This window comes from Pteropus medius, unplaced genomic scaffold, assembly GCF_902729225.1.
Source record: "Pteropus medius unplaced genomic scaffold, Ma_sr-lr_union100, whole genome shotgun sequence".
NCBI classification, from domain to species: Eukaryota; Metazoa; Chordata; class Mammalia; order Chiroptera; family Pteropodidae; genus Pteropus; species Pteropus medius.
The window spans coordinates 20,023,362-20,042,616 of NW_024340696.1; the positions used below are offsets into that span (position 1 = coordinate 20,023,362).

Below are 19,255 nucleotides of genomic sequence, written 5' to 3' on the forward strand. Positions count from 1 at the left end.
GCCTCTTTTCATCTGTGACCTGTGACCTGAGCCTCAGATGCCTTTCTACAGGAGATTGCTACCTGCCTGCACAGACCCCCACAGAAAGCCCTCAAAAGAAGGCCACGCCCCAGAAGCAGAACCTCTAGCCTTGCACTGCCAGAAGTGGAGGAAAGTTGGCAGAGCATTGGCAATGCCAGGCAATGCCAGGCCATGCTGGCCTCTCAGGCACCACCTGGTCAGCGGGCCCGGGCAGTCCTACGTTCCGAAAATAAAAGGCTGAGGCCGTGTTGCTAATAAAGGCCCCAGTAAAGGTACCAGAACCAGGAACAACGTATTGAAGTCAGACCCTGGGCAACCCAGTGGAGTCAGAGAAATGGGTCTGCAGTGCCCCAGCCACTCAGAGCCAAGCAGTGTCCAGGCCCATCCTCCCCTGTTGAAGTGCATCTGTCCCTGAGGCCTCCAAACTGACTGATGGATGTTGGAAAACACTCAACTGTGCTCAGCAAGGAGAGGAGAAAGGGTGGCCCCCCCACCCTATGTCGTTAATTTATCTGTTCTTTTCATTGGTGTAACAGTTTCTTTATACTAATGTATCTACACATGTAAATAATAATAATATCTAACCCTTAAATAGACCTTCCCAAATGCCAGACATAGTCCTAAGTGCCTTTATGTATATTCATTCATTTAATCTTCACAACAATCCAATACAGTAATCCATTTTAGAGATGAGGAAACGGACATAGGGAGTTATATAATTTGCCCGAAGAAGTCTAATACCAGAGTCTGGTTTGTCTTAACCATCAAGCTAGGAGGCCATTACATATATATCCACATGCGGTCATGCGCTGCAGAATAAAGTTTTGGTCAACGAGGGACTGCATACTCGATGGTGGTATACCATGTAACTTAGGCATATATAGTAGGCTATGCCCTCCAGGTTTGTGTAAGTGCACTCTACGATGTTCAAATGACAAAACCACCTAATGACACGTTTCTTAGAACATATCTCCATCTTTAAGTGGTGCATGACTGTGTGTATGTATGTATATACATATGAGATTTTATATCATTTTTACAGAATTGCATAAATGTGATCATATATATGTTTTAACATTTTCCTTTTATATTTTCCCTCCTCCCACCATGGAATCCATTTTATCACCCTAATATGTGATCTTCTATATTTTTATTTACCCACATTTATACATGGACTTACATATACTGATACCTCTAATCGCATGCACATATACAAGGTTCCTTTTTTGTCATTGTTTTAAAATAGTGGATTATAGTAAATAAATATTTCTGCATCTCTCATGTCTCATCTATACCTGGAAATTCCTGGGAGATCTAATTCACTGTTTTTAATAGCCACACATTCATCCACCCACTGTACCTTTCCAACTGGCTCTCCTGCTCTTGGTCAGTAAGAATGCTCATGGTCCCATTCCCACCCCCAAAGCACTTGTTTCTTTAATCCATTTGGGAGTCTGATGTTGGAAATTCCAGGCCAGGTGAAAGGAAAGGCCAGTGAGAAGGTAGCAAGTGGCATCTCTGGCTGAGTCTTGCCCACCTCCGGCTGGTGGCCCACAGCCCTCAGCCTCCAGAGACAGGAATGCTGACTGTGTTATTGTGAAATCATTTGTATATTGTGAAGTGCTTTGCATATGATGGAGTGATTTGCATACAGGGCAGGGGGCATCTTAGAGATCCCGGAGCAGCATTCCTGAGTGTCTTCCTCCCTTTGCAAAGAAACCAACCCAGGGCTTCCACTTCAGAACTCAGGGAGGGGCATATGAGGGCATCCTGGCAGACCTACCGGACCGGTGGGGTGAGGTGACAGGGGTTTCAGAGGAAAGCTGATCCCACCTGGAAGGAGCTGGGGAGTCTAAGAAGGGCAAACATTGGAATGTGAAGTGGAACAGACAATCGAGCGCAGCATATGAGAGCCAAATGAGTCCTCAGAGCCCCTACGAGAGAACAACTCAGGACAGATGAAGGGAGCTGTCATGGGAGGCAGATGAATGTCAGAAGAGAACAACTCATCACTCTTTCTGCCCAAGCGAGTACCCACAGGCCCCTTCCTGAATATTCTACAGTTCCAGTTATTCCCAGAGTAGAATACAAAGCGGAAATGCCAAGCCAGATTCCTACACCCTACCACATGCTCTGGGTCCAGAGACATCCAGGTTTGAATCCTGGTTCTGCCATCCATGCCATTGTTTCACCCTGGGTAAACACTACCCACCTTAATGAGCTAGAATGAGGATTCAATGAGAATGCCAAGTAGAGTGAATGATGCATAGTAAGTGTTCAGCAAATTGCAATTATAATAAAAATGCTAGTGTTTCCTGCCCTAGCCTAAGAGGTCAGGCCAACTTCCTCTAGGTGAGGGGAGCAGACCCTTTTGCTCCCTCAGGTTTGGAGTTCAGAGCAGCAGTGTCAAGCCACCATGACTTGGACCCCAAAGGGTTACAAGCTCTGGAGACAAAGGCCTGAGGTTCCCAGTGAAAAACCAAAGCATAAAAATAATTCGATGAGTAAGAATAAAATTCCCTCTTCTGAGGTTCCCGGGGCTAGGCCCCTCCCTGCGGCAGGCACTTCCCCTTTTCCCTTGACATGGAGGAGCCAGGCCGGGCTGACTCAGAGCTGGAGTGCCGCAGCCATCCTCCCACCCGGGACCGGGGCTGGCGCGGCCGGCGGCTACGAGCCTGGAAGCCTAGCGCGCCCCCGTGCGGACGCGGCAGGGACTGCAGCCCTAGAGAAGAAGCGGCGGCCGGACCCGCAAGCCCAGCCGCCCGGCCGCTCGCGGTCTCTGCGGGGCCACCGCCTCCACCCTGCCCAGCCCGGCTGAGCGCGGTGACCACGGGTCTCCCACTTCCGCCCGTCCCTCCCCGTCGTGCCCGAGCGGAAGTGCGCCAGCAGCTCGGGTCCCCCATGGCCGCGAAGCGGAAGCGCGTCCCGACGGCCGCTCCCCGCGACCCCGCGGCGCGCGGCGCGACGAGTTCCGGATGGGTCCCGTGTGACGTGGCTGCGCGCGGGGGGCGGCTCCGGGCGAGGGGCCGGCCTGCCGGGACGGGCGGGGCAGACCCGGGACGGGGCGCGGCGCCACAGCTGGATGGCAGGGTCCACCAGGAGCGCCATCGCCGCAGCCGCACGGTGAGTGAGTGCCCGACCCTCAGGGTCCGCGCCCCGGGCGAGACAGACCCGGCGATCCCCCCGACCCTGGCCCGGCTCGTCTTGGGCTGACCAGGTTCTCTCGGCAGAACCCAGAGTTAAACTTCCTTGGGCTCTTCTTCCCTGTCGCCCACACATCGCTCCCCATCTCTCCCTTGCTCTCCGCCTCCTCATCTGCCTTTCCCACTATTTCTGGCTTGCTCTCTCTGACTCTTACTTTCTCTCCTTTCTTTCCTCTCTTACTATCTCCGTGCCCATTCCCCTCTCCCAAACCTGTGGTCCCCTCACCTCTACGTGACCCGTCTCAGCCTCCAAGCCTGGTCTGGCCCAGTCCTGCTTTTGGTCCCCAGTAGAGCCCAGAGGGTTTCATCAGGGTCTCCGGTTCAGGCCTGGAGATCCTGGACGTGGGCATCTTTTCCACGGCCGGAGGCAGCTGCTTTTCCTCCCTTCCACCTCCAGCATCAGAGGAGGACACTGAGGCAGGGACATTACTAGTTAGCTCAAGGTCACAGCCAGCACGAGGCAGAGCAGACCACATTTAGAACTCATGCCTGAGTTTCCAGATTGAACTTCTCTCTTGGTTGACTCACATCCTCCTGTGATTACAGGCTGGGTACACTCCTGCTGCCCAGTGCTCTGGGCCCCCTGCAACTTAAGGAGGGCACTCTGTGCCTTCTCCATACCAGGCACGTTCACCTGCATTAGCAAGCTCATCTCATCTGCATAGCTGTGTGAGGGAAGCAGTCCTTATCTTTATCCTATAGATGAGGAAACTGAGGCCCAGAGAGGGGGCTTCAGGGACTTGCCCGCAGTCAGACAGAGGCCCAGAGAGGGGGCTTCAGGGACTTGCCCGCAGTCAGACAGCTGTAAGTGCAGAGCACAAAGTTGATGGCGAGTCTCCAAAGCCAGTGTCTGAGCATCTGTGAGGCAGCTCCTGACTGAAGGATCCTTTCTCTTCAGTCCCACCACCTGTCTGTCTCTGTGCCCCAGGGACATTGGGCTCATTTCCTAGGAAGAAGCTCTACTGGCTCTGCCCGAGCCCAGCTGCTTGGTTCCCCACCTGCATCTCCTAATGTCACCCCAAGAAGCTAGATAGTGCCAGCCTCAGTCCCCAGGGTGTTCTCACAGGGCACATCCTGGCAGCAAAACCTCCCCTGGCAGCCAGAGACACCAGGTTGGGCTGGGCCTGCCGGTGGCCGAAGGGAGCCTAGCCAGCGCCTCACCCTGTCATTAGGGAAAGTTTAGCCTCAGGCGGACATGCTGACACACAGTCTGGAGCTGGCTCAGAAGGAAAAAATGTGTGGTCCTTGGGAGTAGAGTGTGGAGCAGCAAAGCCCCTTTGCTTTGTGTACCCACCATTCGGATCCTGGGCCAGGCAAGCAGGAAGGTGGATACCATGGCACATGGGGTGTGGGGAAGGGTAAGATGCCATGTTTTATAAGTAGGTGTTCAGCCAAGGGCGGCAGCTCAGGTAAGTGGCGTTTGTGTTTTTCAGCACGTGGCATGCCTGGATGTCCCTGTCTTGGCTGTGGCATGGCGGGCCAAAGGCTCCTCTTGCTCACTGCTGTTGCCCTGGAACTCCTGGGAGGGGCTGGGGGTTCCCAGCAGGACCTCTGGAACCGGGGGGCTGCAGCAGCCTGTCGCCTAGACAACAAGGAAAGCGAGTCCTGGGGATCCCTGCTGAGTGGGGAGAGGCTAGACACCTGGATCTGCTCCCTGCTGGGCTCACTCATGGTAGGACTCAGCGGGGTCTTACCGTTGCTGGTCATTCCCCTGGAGATGGGGACCACGCTGCACTCAGAAGGTGGGTGACCCTCCTCTGGCACCCCAGGGCAGCCAGCAGTGTGGGAAACGTTGCTGCTCTTCCATGGAGAGCTAGGTCTCACCTCCCAGGTTACATTGCATCTAAGGTGGAGGGTGAGGACAGAATACAATTTCTTACCTTGGTCTTATGAGACCAGTGTGCACCATGTCCATTTGTTCATTCATTTGTGCGTTCATTTATTCTGAAAGTATAAGAGTCAGCAAACATTCACCAAGAATAGTGTAGGCAGTGGTTAGAAAGATGGATGTCAGTCTGTCTGAGTTCAAATCTTGGCTCTGCCACTTACCAGCTGGGTGCCATCGGGCAAGTTTCATCACTCTGCCTCAGGCTCCCAGCCTTAAATGGGGATAATAATAGTATCTACCTCATAGGTAATACTGTGACCACTAAATGAACTCAGATCAGTAAAGCACTTAGAAGACTGCCTGGTACAGGGAAGGCTACGTGTTTGCGGGCCCCTTGCTGGGTTTGGGGATGCAGTGGCCCATAAAGCACTGCCTCTCCCTTCAGTCTCTGCTCATCGTGCAAAAGAGCTCTCAAACCAAAAGTCCCTGGAACACGCAAGAGGCTGCTTGCAGGCCTGCCTCTGGGGAGGGGGTTTGGGACGTGGGGCACAGGCTTCTCCTTGGCTGCTCTTTCATTCGGTGTGCATATACTATCTATCCACAAATGACATGTGATGAGAAGTACACAACATCAGATGGGGAGCTGCTAAAAATACAAGTGCCTGTTGCCCCCCCACACCTGAGAGTATGACATAGTGGGTCCGAACCATGGCCCCTAGAATCTCTGAAACGAGGGCCCCAGAGGCTCGTGCTCCCCTCTTCATTCAGCAGATGGTTGTGAACACGTCTGTGCCAGGCGCTGGGCTGAGGGCTGGCACCGTGGCTGTGAATGGAGCCCTCCTGGGCCCTGCTGTCATGCATCAGCTCAGTCCCTCTCGTGGTATCCCTGCGAGGTCACTGTAGGTAGGACTTACATTATTAGCTCCATTTTATAAATGGAGAAGCACAGGCATAGAGAGGTTCTTTGACCAGCCTGAGGTCACACAGCCTAGAAGCAGCAGCTTCCCTTGGGGTGCTTGCTCCCCACCCCCAACCTGCCTCTGCCCTCTGGGCCTCAGTTTCTCTATCAAACCAAGAGCTAGACATGGCCCTTTCAAGCACTTCCAACTCTGGATGCTGTAAGTCGGCAAAAGTCCCCAAATCTCTGTTTCTGAGAGTAACAGTGGTTGAGGAAAGAAAATTCCCATTTAATGAGCCTTTGCTATGCGCATCGTCACTTCATTCCCACAAGATCCCTATCAGATAGGTTATCCACAGTTTACAGAAGGGGAAACTGAGTCCCAGAAGTAATCTGCCCAAGGTCACCAGCTGGTGGGTTGGGGAGCTGGGACCACAGTCATGAGACAGAAATGATTCCACAGTTGTTCAGCAGGTCGTGACATATTCCCACTGAGCACCCAGCCCTTGCTGGGCCTGGGGGACAGGGTCCTAGGAGGGCAGCAGCCCATGTCCAGCCGTCCAGAGGCTTGCATTCTGGTTGGGACAACAAGAGAGCCTAGTAAGCTGGGTGGGCCAGAGGTCAGGCCAGTGGCCCTGGCGAGTCAGCCCCCAGACCTAGAATCTTTGTCTTGCAGCTGGGGCCCGGCGCCTGAAGCAGCTGCTCAGCTTTGCCCTGGGTGGACTCTTGGGCAACGTGTTTCTCCACTTGCTGCCCGAGGCCTGGGCCTACACGTACAGCGCCAGCCCTGGTGAGTAAGGCCGCAGACTGAGGGTAGGAGGGTAGAGTTTAGAGGGAGCTGGTACCCATGCCCGGGGGTGGCCTAGGCCCTGCCCACTCTGCCAGAATGACTTGGAGAAGGGTTCTAGGCATTTGGCAGGGAACTTGTCCCCGTCCTACTGCCCTAGTCCCTGTGGGAGTCCCTGGGGCCCAGCTGCCCCACCAGCCAGTCCTGCCCCCGAGTCCTACCTCCCCCAACCCCCACCCCTGTCCCTGCCCTGGACTAGGGCCCATTCCAAATGGCCCGCCTTCTATGGCCCTGGCTTGGCCTGGCCTGTCAGTGCTGCCCTCTACAGGTGGTGAGGGGCGCAGCCTGCAGCAGCAACAACAACTGGGGCTATGGGTCATTGCTGGCTTCCTGACCTTCCTGGCTTTGGAGAAGATGTTCCTGGACAGCAAGGAGCAGGAAGAGAGCAGACAGGTGAGCCCCAAACCCCAGGACCTGGATACCTCAGCATCTGTTGTGTGGTGGTGCCAGGGCCTAGAGGCCCAGGTTCTGAGCCGAACCCTGAAGAGAGGGTCTCTTGGCCTTTTCTTGGGAGTTCTGGGAGGCTGGGCCAGCTTGTTTGGGGAATGAAGGCATCAGCCCCTGCCATGGCATGTTCTCATGCGGGAGGTGGACAGTCTTGAGTTTGAGAGCATCCACCGGCTGACAGAGCAGCAGAGAATTCTAGCCAGACAAAAGGGCTGTTCCCTCTCTGTTTCTCCATCTCTCACTCCCCTTCTGCATCTACCCTGGCTGAGTGGGGGGCATCTAATGTCACCTCTCCCCCCTTCTCCCGGCCCTAGGCCCCCAGCAAAGACCCTGCTGCTGCTGCCGAGCTCAATGGAGGCCACTATCTGGCCCAGCCGGCTGCAGAACCCGGCCTGAGCGCCGTGGTCCGGAACATCAAAGTGAGTGGCCCGCTCAGGGCCCCCTCCTCCTGCAGCTGCCCCGCCCTGAGTGGCCAGCCCAGCTCAACTCTGCCTATCTGGTTTAGCCCGGCTTTCTCTCCCCTCACCCAGGTCAGTGGCTATCTCAACCTGCTGGCCAACACCATAGACAACTTCACTCATGGGCTGGCTGTGGCTGCCAGCTTCCTTGTGAGCAAGAAGGTGAGTGGGGGTCAGGGCAGGTGGGGTCCAGGCATTTCTGGTGGGAATGACCCAGTACCTGTGTTGACCAGTTGGCTCTACTTTCAAATTAGTCCATCGCTTCTTATTCCTTGTTTCAGCAACACCCTCATCTGAGTCCCCAGTTTTCCCTGGGGGACAGCTCTCCCGGACACAGCCTTCTATTGTCCCGAGCCACTGGTCTGTTCTTGCTGTGGACGCTCCTTGTTGGGATCACAGCCCCTGCCTGCTTCTGAATGCTTCTCCCCGACCTTCTCCCTCTACCCTCTGTGCTCTGGCCCCAGCAGTCTGCCTACCCTTGAGCTGGCCAAGCTCTTTGCCCCCTCGTGGCTTCCACTTCACACTATTCCATCCTCCTGGAACGTTCTTCCTCCCACTCTTTGAACAGCTGGCTCCTCCTCCTCAGGCTTTGGCTTAAACACCCTTCCTCAAAGACGCCTTAGCTGACGCTTTGTCTAAACTAGACATTACTCATGCTCCACAGCACCTGTTACAGTGTGTGATCACTCGGTTTTTTGTGCGTTTACTCAGTCCCGGCCTCTCTGCTCCAGACCGTTAGTTTCATGAGGGTAGGTTTTATCTGTTTGATTGGCTGCTGTATTTCCAGTTGGCAAACGGTGGCCAGCCAGAGCCTCAGAGCAGAGCAAATACTAGTAGAATTAGTAGATAAGTGGGTGCCTTGGCCCTCGGCACAGATGCCCACAGACTCCCTTTTGTGCAGATCGGGCTCCTGACCACCATGGCCATCCTCCTGCACGAAATCCCCCATGAGGTGAGTGCCAGAGGGTCCCATGTCAGCTCCATGGGGGCCCAGAGCTTGGGGAAGGGGTTGGGTGGGACAACCTGGCGGTGGCAGGCTCAGGGATTGCACTTTGGAGGCCTGGAACTGCTCAGCCCACCAGGCTGCAGCCACCATCTCAGCCATGCTTCGGCCTTCTCAGGCTTGGGGTCCCAGCCAAGGGATGTGGGCTGGGGGACCCAGCGGCAGGGCTGGTGCAGGGGGCTTGGTGTACATGTCCATACCTGAAGCGCTCAGGGGGTCTGGCCCAACTGAGGCCCAGAGTGATCATCTGGACCTCCCCTCAGGTGGGCGACTTTGCCATTCTGCTCCGGGCCGGCTTTGACCGATGGAGCGCAGCCAAGCTGCAGCTCTCGACGGCACTGGGGGGCCTGCTGGGCGCCTGCTTCGCCATCTGTACGCAGTCCCCCAAGGGAGTAGGTACGGGCGTGGTGGGTGGTGGCGGCAGGTGGCGGTCAGCAGAGGGGCCTCAGCCAAGGGCAAACCTGCCCCACTCCTGGCATCCAGGCCCGTTCTGCCCTTGGTCCACCCTATGGGAGGGGGTGTGGTACACATGGCTCTCCTGGGCTCCCAGACAGTCGGGCCTTCTCCCGCTGCAGAGGAGACTGTGGCCTGCATCCTGCCTTTTACCTCTGGTGGCTTTCTCTACATTGCTCTGGTGAACGTGCTACCTGACCTCTTGGAGGAAGATGACCCGTGGTGAGTGACCCACTGGGACTGCCACTCACAGGGTCGTTAGGGGATCAAAGGGGAGGAGATTCTGGTCTCTGCCCCTCTCCCTTCCTTGTGCCAACCCCTCCCTAGTGCCACCCCCTCCCTGGTGCCACCTCCCTGAACTCTGGCCCCTCTCCCCACAGGCACTCCCTGCAGCAAGTGCTTCTGCTCTGCATGGGCATTGTGGTGATGGTGCTGTTCTCGCTCTTCGTGGAGTAATCACCCCGACACCCAACCCCCACACAGCAATAAGAGACTTGGATTTACTCTGTGACCATGTGGGCTGAGGCAGAGGGGGCGAGTGCCTGTGTGAACAAGCGAGCCTCTAACCAGACAGAGGACGGGTGGATGTGTGTGTGTGTGTGTATGAGGTGTGCATGTGTGACCAGAGGTGTGTGTGAGACTGACACTGTGATCCCTTGTGCACTGGGCCTCAGTTGGGCCCAATGCATGCACTTGCCACTAGGCACGCTGTGGTCCTCTCTCCTTGACATCCTGTCATCTTGGACGTCCTGGAGTTAGCAGTGAGGAAACAGCAGCATTGGCCCCAAGCAGAAGCCTTTCCCTACCGGAACCCCAAGGGGAATGAGGGCAGCCCAAGGAGCCCTGGGCTGCAGGGAGCCCCAAAGCTACCTTCCGCTGGGGCCTCATGGGCCCCGGGCTAAGGGATAAACTCCTCTGCTCATGCACTCAGCCTTGGGCAGCCTAGGGTTGAGGCTAGGTTAACCTCTCTGCTACGCCAATCATCTTGGCCCATCCTTTGCCAGCTCTAAGGCCAAAGAAAGGAGAGGCAGGTGCTCGTGTAGCCCCCCCAGCCCCACTCAGCACTGACAGTCTTCTCTGTCCTAGCATGGAGCTGGGAGATGCTTTCTAAGACCTTTTTCCTCATGGCTACCTTCCCTGGGTCAGCTTCTGTTCCCCTAGTGAATGCTCCCTGGCAGCACCAGCAGCTCTTGCCACCTCCAGCTGCCAAACAGCAGCCCGCAGGGCAGCCAACAGTCCCAGGCAAGAGAGGCCTCCCGGTCCAGCTCAGGGATGCTCATGCCAGCACAGGGTCCAGGCAGATATTCTGGGGGCAGGAAGAGAATGAGCCAGGGCTGTCTCTCCCTGCCGGGGCCCCTTTGCCTTTCCCACTGCGGGTGGAAATAAGGTGGGGGTGGTGAGGGATCCATGTTGTCAGCACTCAAGAATGTGCTCTGGGAGAATGCTGAAGCCATAATCCCCAGCTATTTCCCTTGGCTGGCGCCCAGGTACTCAGCTGGCCCACTCTACAGGCAGGCTCCAGCCCTGCTTCTCAACCATGGACGTTCTGAGAAGTGGCCATCGAGAGGGTCTGAATGGTTTTACAGCAGTTTTGCTGTGGTTCCGATTGTATCTATAAATACATGTTCTATAGATAAGATGCAAATAAATATTATACACAAACCTGCTGCCTCTGTTCTGCAGACCATCATCTGTGGTCAGGCAGGGCTTCCTGGGTGCCTGTGCTCCGATCAGGTTGTCTGCTCCTTGGCCCCAGCTCCTGCTGGCCACCTGCCGGTCTCCTGTCATCGCCACCTTCCGTCCTGCTTTGTGCTCATCTCTGAACCTTGCAGTGTTTCTTGGAACAGGGGATGGCATATCATGTTTCCCTGGCTTGTTTTGTTGTTTGCTTTTTATCCTAATAAAACAAGCCTGGCACTGTGCCATTGTAGCCCCTAGCACCAAAGGTGGCCTTTTCGTATCGACCTATGAGCCAGGGCTTTTTCCCAGCCTGCCGCCTGATAAATTTAAAAAAGCTCCATCACAAAGCCATCTCCAGGTTTGGCCTCAATTAAATTATTTTTCATTAAAAAGAAAAAATATGGGATTCTTATTCTAAACCACATACCCTCATCTCCTCTGAATGTGCTGAGTGTAAAGACGGCATCAGGCACCCGGGGGCGCTGCTTCCCCACAGTGCTATCAGGAGCACACAGAAGGGTTCACCCACTCCAAGCCAACCAGGACCACCTCCAAGTAGCCTGTTGGCCGCCAAGTGCAGCATGTCTGCCCAGCATCACAGACTCCTGCAGGGGCTGTGAAGTCCAAATCACAGCACCCTCAGCTGTGAGTGCCTGGCTTTGAACCAGTATCTTAGCAAAAAAGAGATCCGTTTCACCTAATTGTGACCCACCCGGGATCTGGCGGGTCTGTGCCTGATCCGTCAAGAAAGGAATGTAGGGCTGTCTGGCCAGCCCCCACCCTCCTTTTGACAGTTCTGGGGCTCCAGTATTGAGCCTCAGGTGGTGACTGGGGGGTTACTCAGGTGCCATGGCCAGATGGATGCCCCCACTGGCTAGAAGAGAAAACGGAATACAGGAGTGGGGGCAGCTGACCCCGGAGGAGATAGACCAGAAGCACTTCAGAGGCTGTGCTGGGGGCTCCTCAAGCAGGGGTGGAAAGTCAATGGGATCACCAAGGACAGCGATGTGAGGACACATTCGGACACTCAAGTAGGAAGGTGGCTCAGGTGGGTTTTGGAAGTGGCAGGAGGGGATCAGAGCTAGGAAGGAGTCCAGACTTCCAGAACAGGCCGAGGCCCAGTCAGTAGTTCATGGTGGGCATGTCCCCTTGGTGGGGAGTGGGGGCAGGGGAGAGTGTAGGGGCTTTTGCCAGAGCACATGGAGCCAGAGCTGATGGAGAGTTCTGGAAGGCTGTTACTCTGAAAGGCCATTCAAAGGGCCTTTCCAAGGATGGGCCTGACAGAGAATGGGGTTTATGGCAGAATTACAAGGAGGGCGAGAACACAGCATGACCAAAGGTTAGGCTCACAGTGGGTCTTCCTAGAGGTTCATTTTTCAGCCAGAGGAAATGGGCCAAAAGAGCTAATGGGGGCGTGTGGAGGAACAGGAGGCTTGGGGGCCAGGAAACAAGGCCCAGGGCCACAGCACCAAAACATGAAAAGGGAAGGCTGGCTCTATTTAGGCTTTTCATTCTAGAGCTGATGGGCCATAACTTCTGAAGCTTCGGGAGAGGGGGAGCAGGGAGTGAGGAGTCAGGTCTGAAGGGACGCAGTGGGAGAGGCCAGGAGGTCCCCGAGGACAGCTGCAGCACGCGCCCATCCCTCCCAGAGGGCCTTGCCCTGACAACTGGTTTGAGGCTGTCTAGGGTTTCTAGGCGGCGGCACCTAGGGAAGGGGTCTCATGCACGTACCCCCCCTCTTCCACTCAGAGCCCAGGGAAGGTGAGACAGACGGGTGGCAGGGACCTGAAACCATCTTTTATTATAAATTTTAAACAGCAAGATACCAGGGAGTGGTATGGCAGGTGACACCCTAGGCGTAGTACTGCAGGTTGGCTTTCTTCTTGGCCTGCACCTCCAGGATGCCCTCCATGTAGTCCTCATGGGTGAGCTCCGTGGCACCCCTGCGTAGTGCGATCATTCCCTGCACCCAGGACAGACAAGCTCTAGGGTGCCTCTGGGGATCCCTGGCCTGGCTCCCAGGGGCCAGAGCCTTCTCAGCTTCCTCCCCTCAGTAGTCTGTACCAGCCAAATTCCCCTGCCTGGTCCAGGGAAGGGGGCAAAAAGGCATGAAGCACCCACCACCCTCCTCACTCCACCACTCACCGCCTCCACACACACGGCCTTGCACTGGGCCCCGTTGAAGTCATCCGTACAGCGGGCCAGCTCCTCGTAGTTCACATCAGGACTGGGTGGGGTGAGGGGGACACACATATGCCACAGGGCTCAGTTACTTGTGGGGAGGGGCGGGGGCAGCAGATGTACTCCCACACTGCCCCCATCAAGCCGTGAGGCCACCTTGCCCTGTGACTGTAGGCAAGTCCCTTCCCCACGGTGCCTCGTTCTCTTCTTGGTACAAGATGGGGTGGGGGGCATTCAAAGCAGGTTAGACTAGGTTATTTCTGTGTCTCTTGAGCTCTAGCCTTCTGGCAATCTGTACCTGAGACCTCAGGGACTGATTCAGCCTCTGGTAGGTTAGCAGGAGGGTGTGGAGACAAAGGATGGCCGTCTCCCCCTCTCCTGAGTAATGCGGGCCCCGCATCAGCACTGCACTGCCATTCAATGGTCTCCTGTGCCAAGCACTGTGCTTGATGCTGTCACAACCCCATAAGGTCAGTGTCATTATCTCCAAGTCCCACTTAAGAAAACTGAGATTGAGAAAAGTTATGCCACTTGCTGAAGGTCACAGAGATCTGAATCCAGGTCCACTTGGCCCCTGGCTGGTTCCCTCTGGGCCATGTTGAACTGTGTTCATCTGCTGGGGTAGGGGAGGCTGGGAAACTGAGGGCCTCTGGCCTGCAGACCTTTCAATTGGGAGAAGGTAGACTCTAAGGAGCAAAGCACCCAGAATTAGGGCCTGGGCTCCAGCAAGACTCTACTCCCGGCACCTGGGAGAAACGTAAGTAGCTGTGTAGAACAATGCTATGTGTGAACAGCATTTGGAGAAGGAGTGGGTGGAGGCCTGGGGAAGCTCAGGATAAAGAGAGACAGTGACCGCTTTGCTGCTGCCCCTTTGGGGCACAGCACCTTGCTCATGGTGTCCTTGCTCACCTGACGTTCATCTTTCGGGAGTGGATCTGCATGATTCTGGCCCGGGCCTCCTCGTTGGGCATTGGGAACTCAATCTTTCGGTCCAGGCGGCCTGAGCGAAGCAAGGCAGGGTCCAGGATGTCCACCCTGTTAGTGGCTGCAATTACCTGAGTAAGGAAAGCAGCAGCAACTTGAATTGAGGAGGAAGGGGTTCATAGACGAGCAAGTCATGGCCATGACAGGCAGAGAGGCAGCCCAGAGACCAGGTGAAAGGGCAGCAGATGTTCAAGAATGACCCCAATTCCAATTCTAACTGCACTAGCTAGGTGACCAAGGTCCCCTGACCTCAAAGCCCCATGTTCTTTATCTGTGAAGTGATAACAATACTCACCTTTACTTGGGTGTTAGGCTGGAACCCATCCAGCTGGTTCAGAAGCTCCAGCATCGTCCTCTGCACCTCCCGGTCCCCGGCCTTCTCACTGTCAAAGCTGGGGCACACAGGAGGCCCGAGACACTGGTGAGGCCACAGCTCAGGCTGAGCCCTCCCCTCCTCCACCCACCAGAAGCCTAACCCTACTCGCCCAGGGCAAGGAAATGTCTTGCTAAACTTAGGGCCCCCAGCCCAGGGTCTGTCACAGATAAGGTGTCAGTAACTGCTGATTGCAACAGAGACCAGAGAGGCTGCTGGGATCAGGTGCCAAACTTAAGATAAAACAGTGAGCAAAACCAGCCACTGCCTGCCTGAGTTACCCTCTGATGAACGTGCTGTTGCAAACTGAGCTAAAGCTTAGAAATACAGGGATCTGGCCCAGACTTGGAGCGTAAGGGAGAGTCCAGGCAGGCATCCCTGGGGAAGTGTTCCTCAGCTGAGAACCACAGGCTGAAAACCCACTGGCTGGGCAACCAATTATTGGAGAAGGGAAAAGGAAAAGCACATTCCAGAGAGACAATAGCAGGTGTAAAATCTCTCCCACCACAGAACCACAGTGGGCCTGCAAGCCGAGGGGACACTGTGGAGAGTCCAAGGGACAGGGGAGGCAGGGGCAGGAATGAGATGAGGCTGGAGGTGAGCAGGGACAGCCACACAGGGGGCCCTGCAGACCACGACAAGCCCAGCATTTACCCCAAGGAGCAACAGGGAGGCCCAGGAATGGTTTTAAGTAGGATCTGTTTACGTGAGAGACTGTCAGTGTGTGTGAGTGACGTGACCAGGTTTTCTAAGAAACATGCTGCCAGTTGTGAGAATGGACAATCAAGGAAAAAGAAAAGAAGCAGGGAGGGTAGTTAGCAGAGGATTTAGGCAGTAGAACCACAAAAATAGAGCTGCCACCATCCCAGGGGAGGAGACAGAAATTTAGAACAATCCCCTTGGTGGCACCCACCCCCTTACCGCTTGGTGCCAATGGCATCCAGCTCATCAATGAAGATAATGGATGGAGCTTTCTCTTTGGCCAGGGCAAAAGCGTCACGGACCAGCTTGGCACCATCCCCGATGAACATCTGCACCAGCTGGGGGCCAGCCAGCTTCAGAAAGGTGGCCTGGGTGGGGCAAAGATGGAGGATAACAAGAGTCACAAGAAGCCCCTTTGAGCCTGCAGTGCTTAGCTCCTGCCCATTTCCTCCTCATTCCTTCCAAAGCACTCACCTTGGTCTGTGCAGCACAGGCTCGGGCCAGCAGGGTCTTCCCTGTACCCGGGGGCCCGTACATCAGAACCCCCTTTGGAGGCTGGATCCCCAAGTTCTCAAACTTCTCTTTGTGGTTCATTGGCAGGACAATGGCCTCCACCAGCTGCCAGGAAAAAGTCCTGAGTAAGGAGAGTGAAGTCCTGACGGTTCCTACAGACTAACCTTTAATGGCTTCAACCCCAATCTCGAACCCTCCTATTCCGATCCCAGGACACTGGCCTCCCCTTCCCCTGAATCAAAAGAATGCAGAACGCTCACACCCTCCAAGGTTGACTATGGTCTCTTCAGGTACAGCAGGTTATGATAGACACTGAGTCTGAGTTGCAGTCCTGGCTCTGGCCCTAACTATCTATGACCCTAGGCAAGTCCTTCACTCTCTCTGGAACTCAATTTCCCTAACTGTTACATGACATCCCTCTCGCCTCCCTAGGATGTTGTGAGGATAAGAGGCACATTAGGGGGAAGTGCTCTGGTCAATGAAGCAGAGATACACAAAAAGCTGTCCAGGCCGCTGGTGGCCACGCCTCCCTCACCTCCTGAATCTGCTTGTCCAGTCCCCCGATGTCACTGTATTGTTCTGTAGGCCTCTCGTCCACTTCCATGGCCTTTACCCGCGAGTCATACTCTGTGGGCAGGGTCTCCAGGATCAGATAGGAGTCTTTGTTCACGCCCTGGGGACACAGCACAAAGCCTTCAGATTTGTCTCAGCTCAACGCCTAACTAATCAATTGGGTGACTGATGTCTGCAGAGTAAAAAAAAATAATATGGGACTGGACAACACAAGATTCAAAGAGCAGGTAGACAGGAGAGAAACTTTACTGGAATAGCTCTGCCTGGGCTCAGGGACACCACTCACCACCAAGTCTCCCGGCTTTAGCTTTTCAGCATCCACCAACCCAATCACAGGCAGGAAGTAGGTCTGTAGGAAAGGTTCCAGATGCAGCCTCAGTTACTGCCCTCAGTAAGGTTCCCTGATCCTTTCCCACAGCCACTGCCACCCTCCTCAGTTCTCCTATCGTTGAGGCAGCCTCACCTGTCGTGTAGAGGTTTTGATTACTGCACACTTGCCCTTCCTCTGGGAGTCCAGGTCAATATTGGCACCGTCCTCCTCTTGGTCATTGGGATCAACATCCAAAAGCTGGGAAGGGAAAAAGCTCAGATCAAGAAGCCCTACTCAGCCCACTGAACTCCCCAGAGCCAGGTGCTTCCTGGCCTGAGACTGTCTCAAAACCTGCAGGGCAGGCCATCCCTACCTCACTCCTCAGACTAGCCCTGAGCCCGGCAAGTGCAATTGATAAGCCAGCACATTGACAAGATCTCTGTCTAGGTGTTGCTTCTCTGCATAAAACTCATCTACCCCCAGGAAGAATAACCACTAGAAAAGAAGACATGTTAGGCTTCTGAGGCCTTTTAGGATCCTATATATCCCCCCTTGGAAATGCACATTGGGAAAGGGGCCCTAGGAGGGGTAGCCCATCATGTGGTTTGGGCCTCACAACTTCCACCCACTCCTTCTCCAAGTGCCCCATCGCAGGCTGTTTCCAAACTCTCTTCCCCTCCACATACACACACACCTCGATGACGTTGGAGACAAGGTACGGCAGGGTCTTGTTCACTTTGATTTTCTCACTGTTCTCTTTGATCTTGTCCTTCATAGCTTGGAGCTCATGCGTAACTCGTAACACTTCGCTCTTCATAATCTGGGATGAAAGTAAATGGAAACAAATGTTCAACCCTGGCTCAGTTGATCCCAGGGCCTTATAGTTGGTTAGGTCCAGGCTGCCCAGGGACCCTCCTGCATCTGCTCACTCAGCTCTCAGGCTGACCGCTGAGCCTATGTCCACATCTCGCACAGGTTAAAACAGGAGGCCAGTCTGGAGGCCTCCTGATAAAGTAATTGTAGTCGAGGGAAAAGAGCAGGACTTTGAGTCAAATGTAAGTTTTAGATTCTGCCTTTCATTAAGGGCTGGATACTTCACAATAAAAACCTCTCTGAGCCTCGGTTTCCTCATCTGTAAAATGAGGATTTCCTAAAAGAAGGATTTCTGAGGCGAATACTTAAAGACCTCATTGGAAAAGACAGTCTGATGACTCCTGTTCTCAGGCCTGGTCTGCCAACACCCAGTCCCTCTTCTGATCCCTCTTAAGCTTCAGTTTTCTTTTCTCTTCCAGGTCCAAGGAGGAAACCGCGGTCCCCATTCCTCTCCTAGGGAAACTGCTGGGATCACCGGGGCCTGACCTGTATGCCCACCTTGATTTCACTGTCCAGCAGCCGTGTGCGCTGGATAATCTCTTCTGTGGACATCTTGAGCACCTCCTCCCCGATTCCATCTTGCTGTTAAAAAAAAATTTTTTTTTTTTTTTAACTCAGAGAAGGTATCCCGCTTTCTCCGAGCCCACCCAGTCTGTTTCCTTGTCCATAAAACTAGAATGAAGGAGTCGGCACTTCTGCCCACATCCCAAGAGGCAGACCTTGGCCCCAGGTACCGCCTTCCCTCCCGCCAAGAGCGTCTCCCTGCGGGCTCGGGCTCCAGGACCCCCGAGCTGTCGCAGCGCGCACCTCAGCCTCATCCCACACGGTCGCCATCTTCTCCTGCCGAGTCACTGGACTCTCGAGTTTCGGCAGCAGATTCATTTCCTGAAAGAAAACGCCGAAGATCAGACTGGGCAGAAGCTATGGCAGAAAATTACTATTGTCTTTCTTAACACTAGCTCTTGACTAGTGGCAGACCTCTTTCTTCGTGTCCTGACTCTTAACGGATTTAGCTCCGGCCACGTTGCCACGGCGAATCTGCTTCTCCGGTTCAAAAGACGAAGCGCGGGCCACAGGACCCGCCCCCACGTCTCCTGAAACGTTCCCACCCTCGTCCTGTTTATGCGCGGCGCGACAGGTGGACGTCCTATTGGTCGGCGCTTGCAGGGGGCGGGCCATCCAGCCGTGCGAAGAGAAAAAAAAGAGCATGATACCGCATACTGCATTTTTATAATTATTTATTAAAGTAAAAGCTACCTGAGAGAACCATTAACCAGTTTTTAAAGGTTCACGACTCCTGCTAACTTCCGAGCAGATGCCACAGAACAGCTCACGTGGGAAGAGTTCAACTGGCAATCAGCCTCTACAATTAAAAACGTTATTTCAAACAGAGGCTCATGAACGTGGCCTACAGACGAGTGGTTACCAGAGGACTATAGAGTAGTGTTTACTAGTGGGGTTGGGGGAGGACGGGGGAGGTAGATGGGGTAAAAGGGGTCAAATATAGGGGGGTAGGGGAAGGGTGAAATGGCTAAAGGGGATCAAATACATGGTAGCAAAAGGAAACTGGACTTTGGGTGGTGAACACAGAATAGACTATACAGATGTCAAGTAATAATGTACACCTGAAAATTAAATGATTGTATTAACCAATGTTATCCCAATAAACTTAATTTGAAAATAAAATAAATAATTATAGCCATAAAAAAATAGAATTAGCGTATTATCCAGCAATTCCACTTCTAGGTGTATACCGAAAAGAAATGAAACCAGGATATTTCGAAGAGATATTTGTATACCCATGTTCATAGTAGCATTATTCATAATAGCTTAAACATGGAAGCAAAACAAATGTTCGCTAGCATTTAAATGTATAAGTAAAATATGGTATATACATATAATGAAATA

General features: G+C 54.2%; 2 protein-coding genes across 12 annotated transcripts; one reads left to right on the forward strand and one right to left on the reverse strand.

Annotated features, from left to right (window-relative positions):
- Positions 1 to 2,985: 2,985 nt before the first annotated feature.
- SLC39A13 (solute carrier family 39 member 13) lies at positions 2,986 to 10,820 on the forward strand. 11 transcript variants are annotated; one of them, XM_039869063.1, is made up of 10 exons: positions 2,986 to 3,144; positions 4,658 to 4,966; positions 6,627 to 6,740; positions 6,997 to 7,190; positions 7,559 to 7,663; positions 7,775 to 7,864; positions 8,604 to 8,654; positions 8,969 to 9,097; positions 9,281 to 9,380; positions 9,539 to 10,820. In XM_039869063.1, the coding sequence occupies exons 2-9, from the start codon at positions 4,666 to 4,668 to the stop codon at positions 9,341 to 9,343; spliced, it is 1,047 nt and encodes a 348-aa protein (XP_039724997.1). In that variant the 5' UTR covers positions 2,986 to 3,144; positions 4,658 to 4,665; the 3' UTR covers positions 9,344 to 9,380; positions 9,539 to 10,820. The 11 variants fall into 11 exon arrangements, with proteins under 11 accessions (XP_039724997.1, XP_039724951.1, XP_039724978.1 ...); XM_039869017.1 differs by having other exon boundaries at positions 4,658 to 4,896; positions 8,969 to 9,101; XM_039869044.1 differs by having other exon boundaries at positions 4,658 to 4,896; positions 7,051 to 7,190; positions 8,969 to 9,101.
- Positions 10,821 to 12,613: 1,793 nt separating this feature from the next.
- On the reverse strand, positions 12,614 to 18,460 carry PSMC3 (proteasome 26S subunit, ATPase 3). Its single transcript, XM_039869107.1, has 13 exons — positions 18,326 to 18,460; positions 18,155 to 18,232; positions 17,846 to 17,929; positions 17,169 to 17,294; positions 16,628 to 16,732; positions 16,451 to 16,513; positions 16,127 to 16,264; positions 15,553 to 15,696; positions 15,298 to 15,446; positions 14,299 to 14,395; positions 13,929 to 14,074; positions 12,984 to 13,065; positions 12,614 to 12,801 (listed from the first exon to the last, which is right to left on the reverse strand). Exons 2-13 carry the CDS (start codon positions 18,227 to 18,229, stop codon positions 12,691 to 12,693), a joined length of 1,320 nt encoding a protein of 439 aa, XP_039725041.1. The 5' UTR covers positions 18,230 to 18,232; positions 18,326 to 18,460; the 3' UTR covers positions 12,614 to 12,690.
- Positions 18,461 to 19,255: the final 795 nt, after the last annotated feature.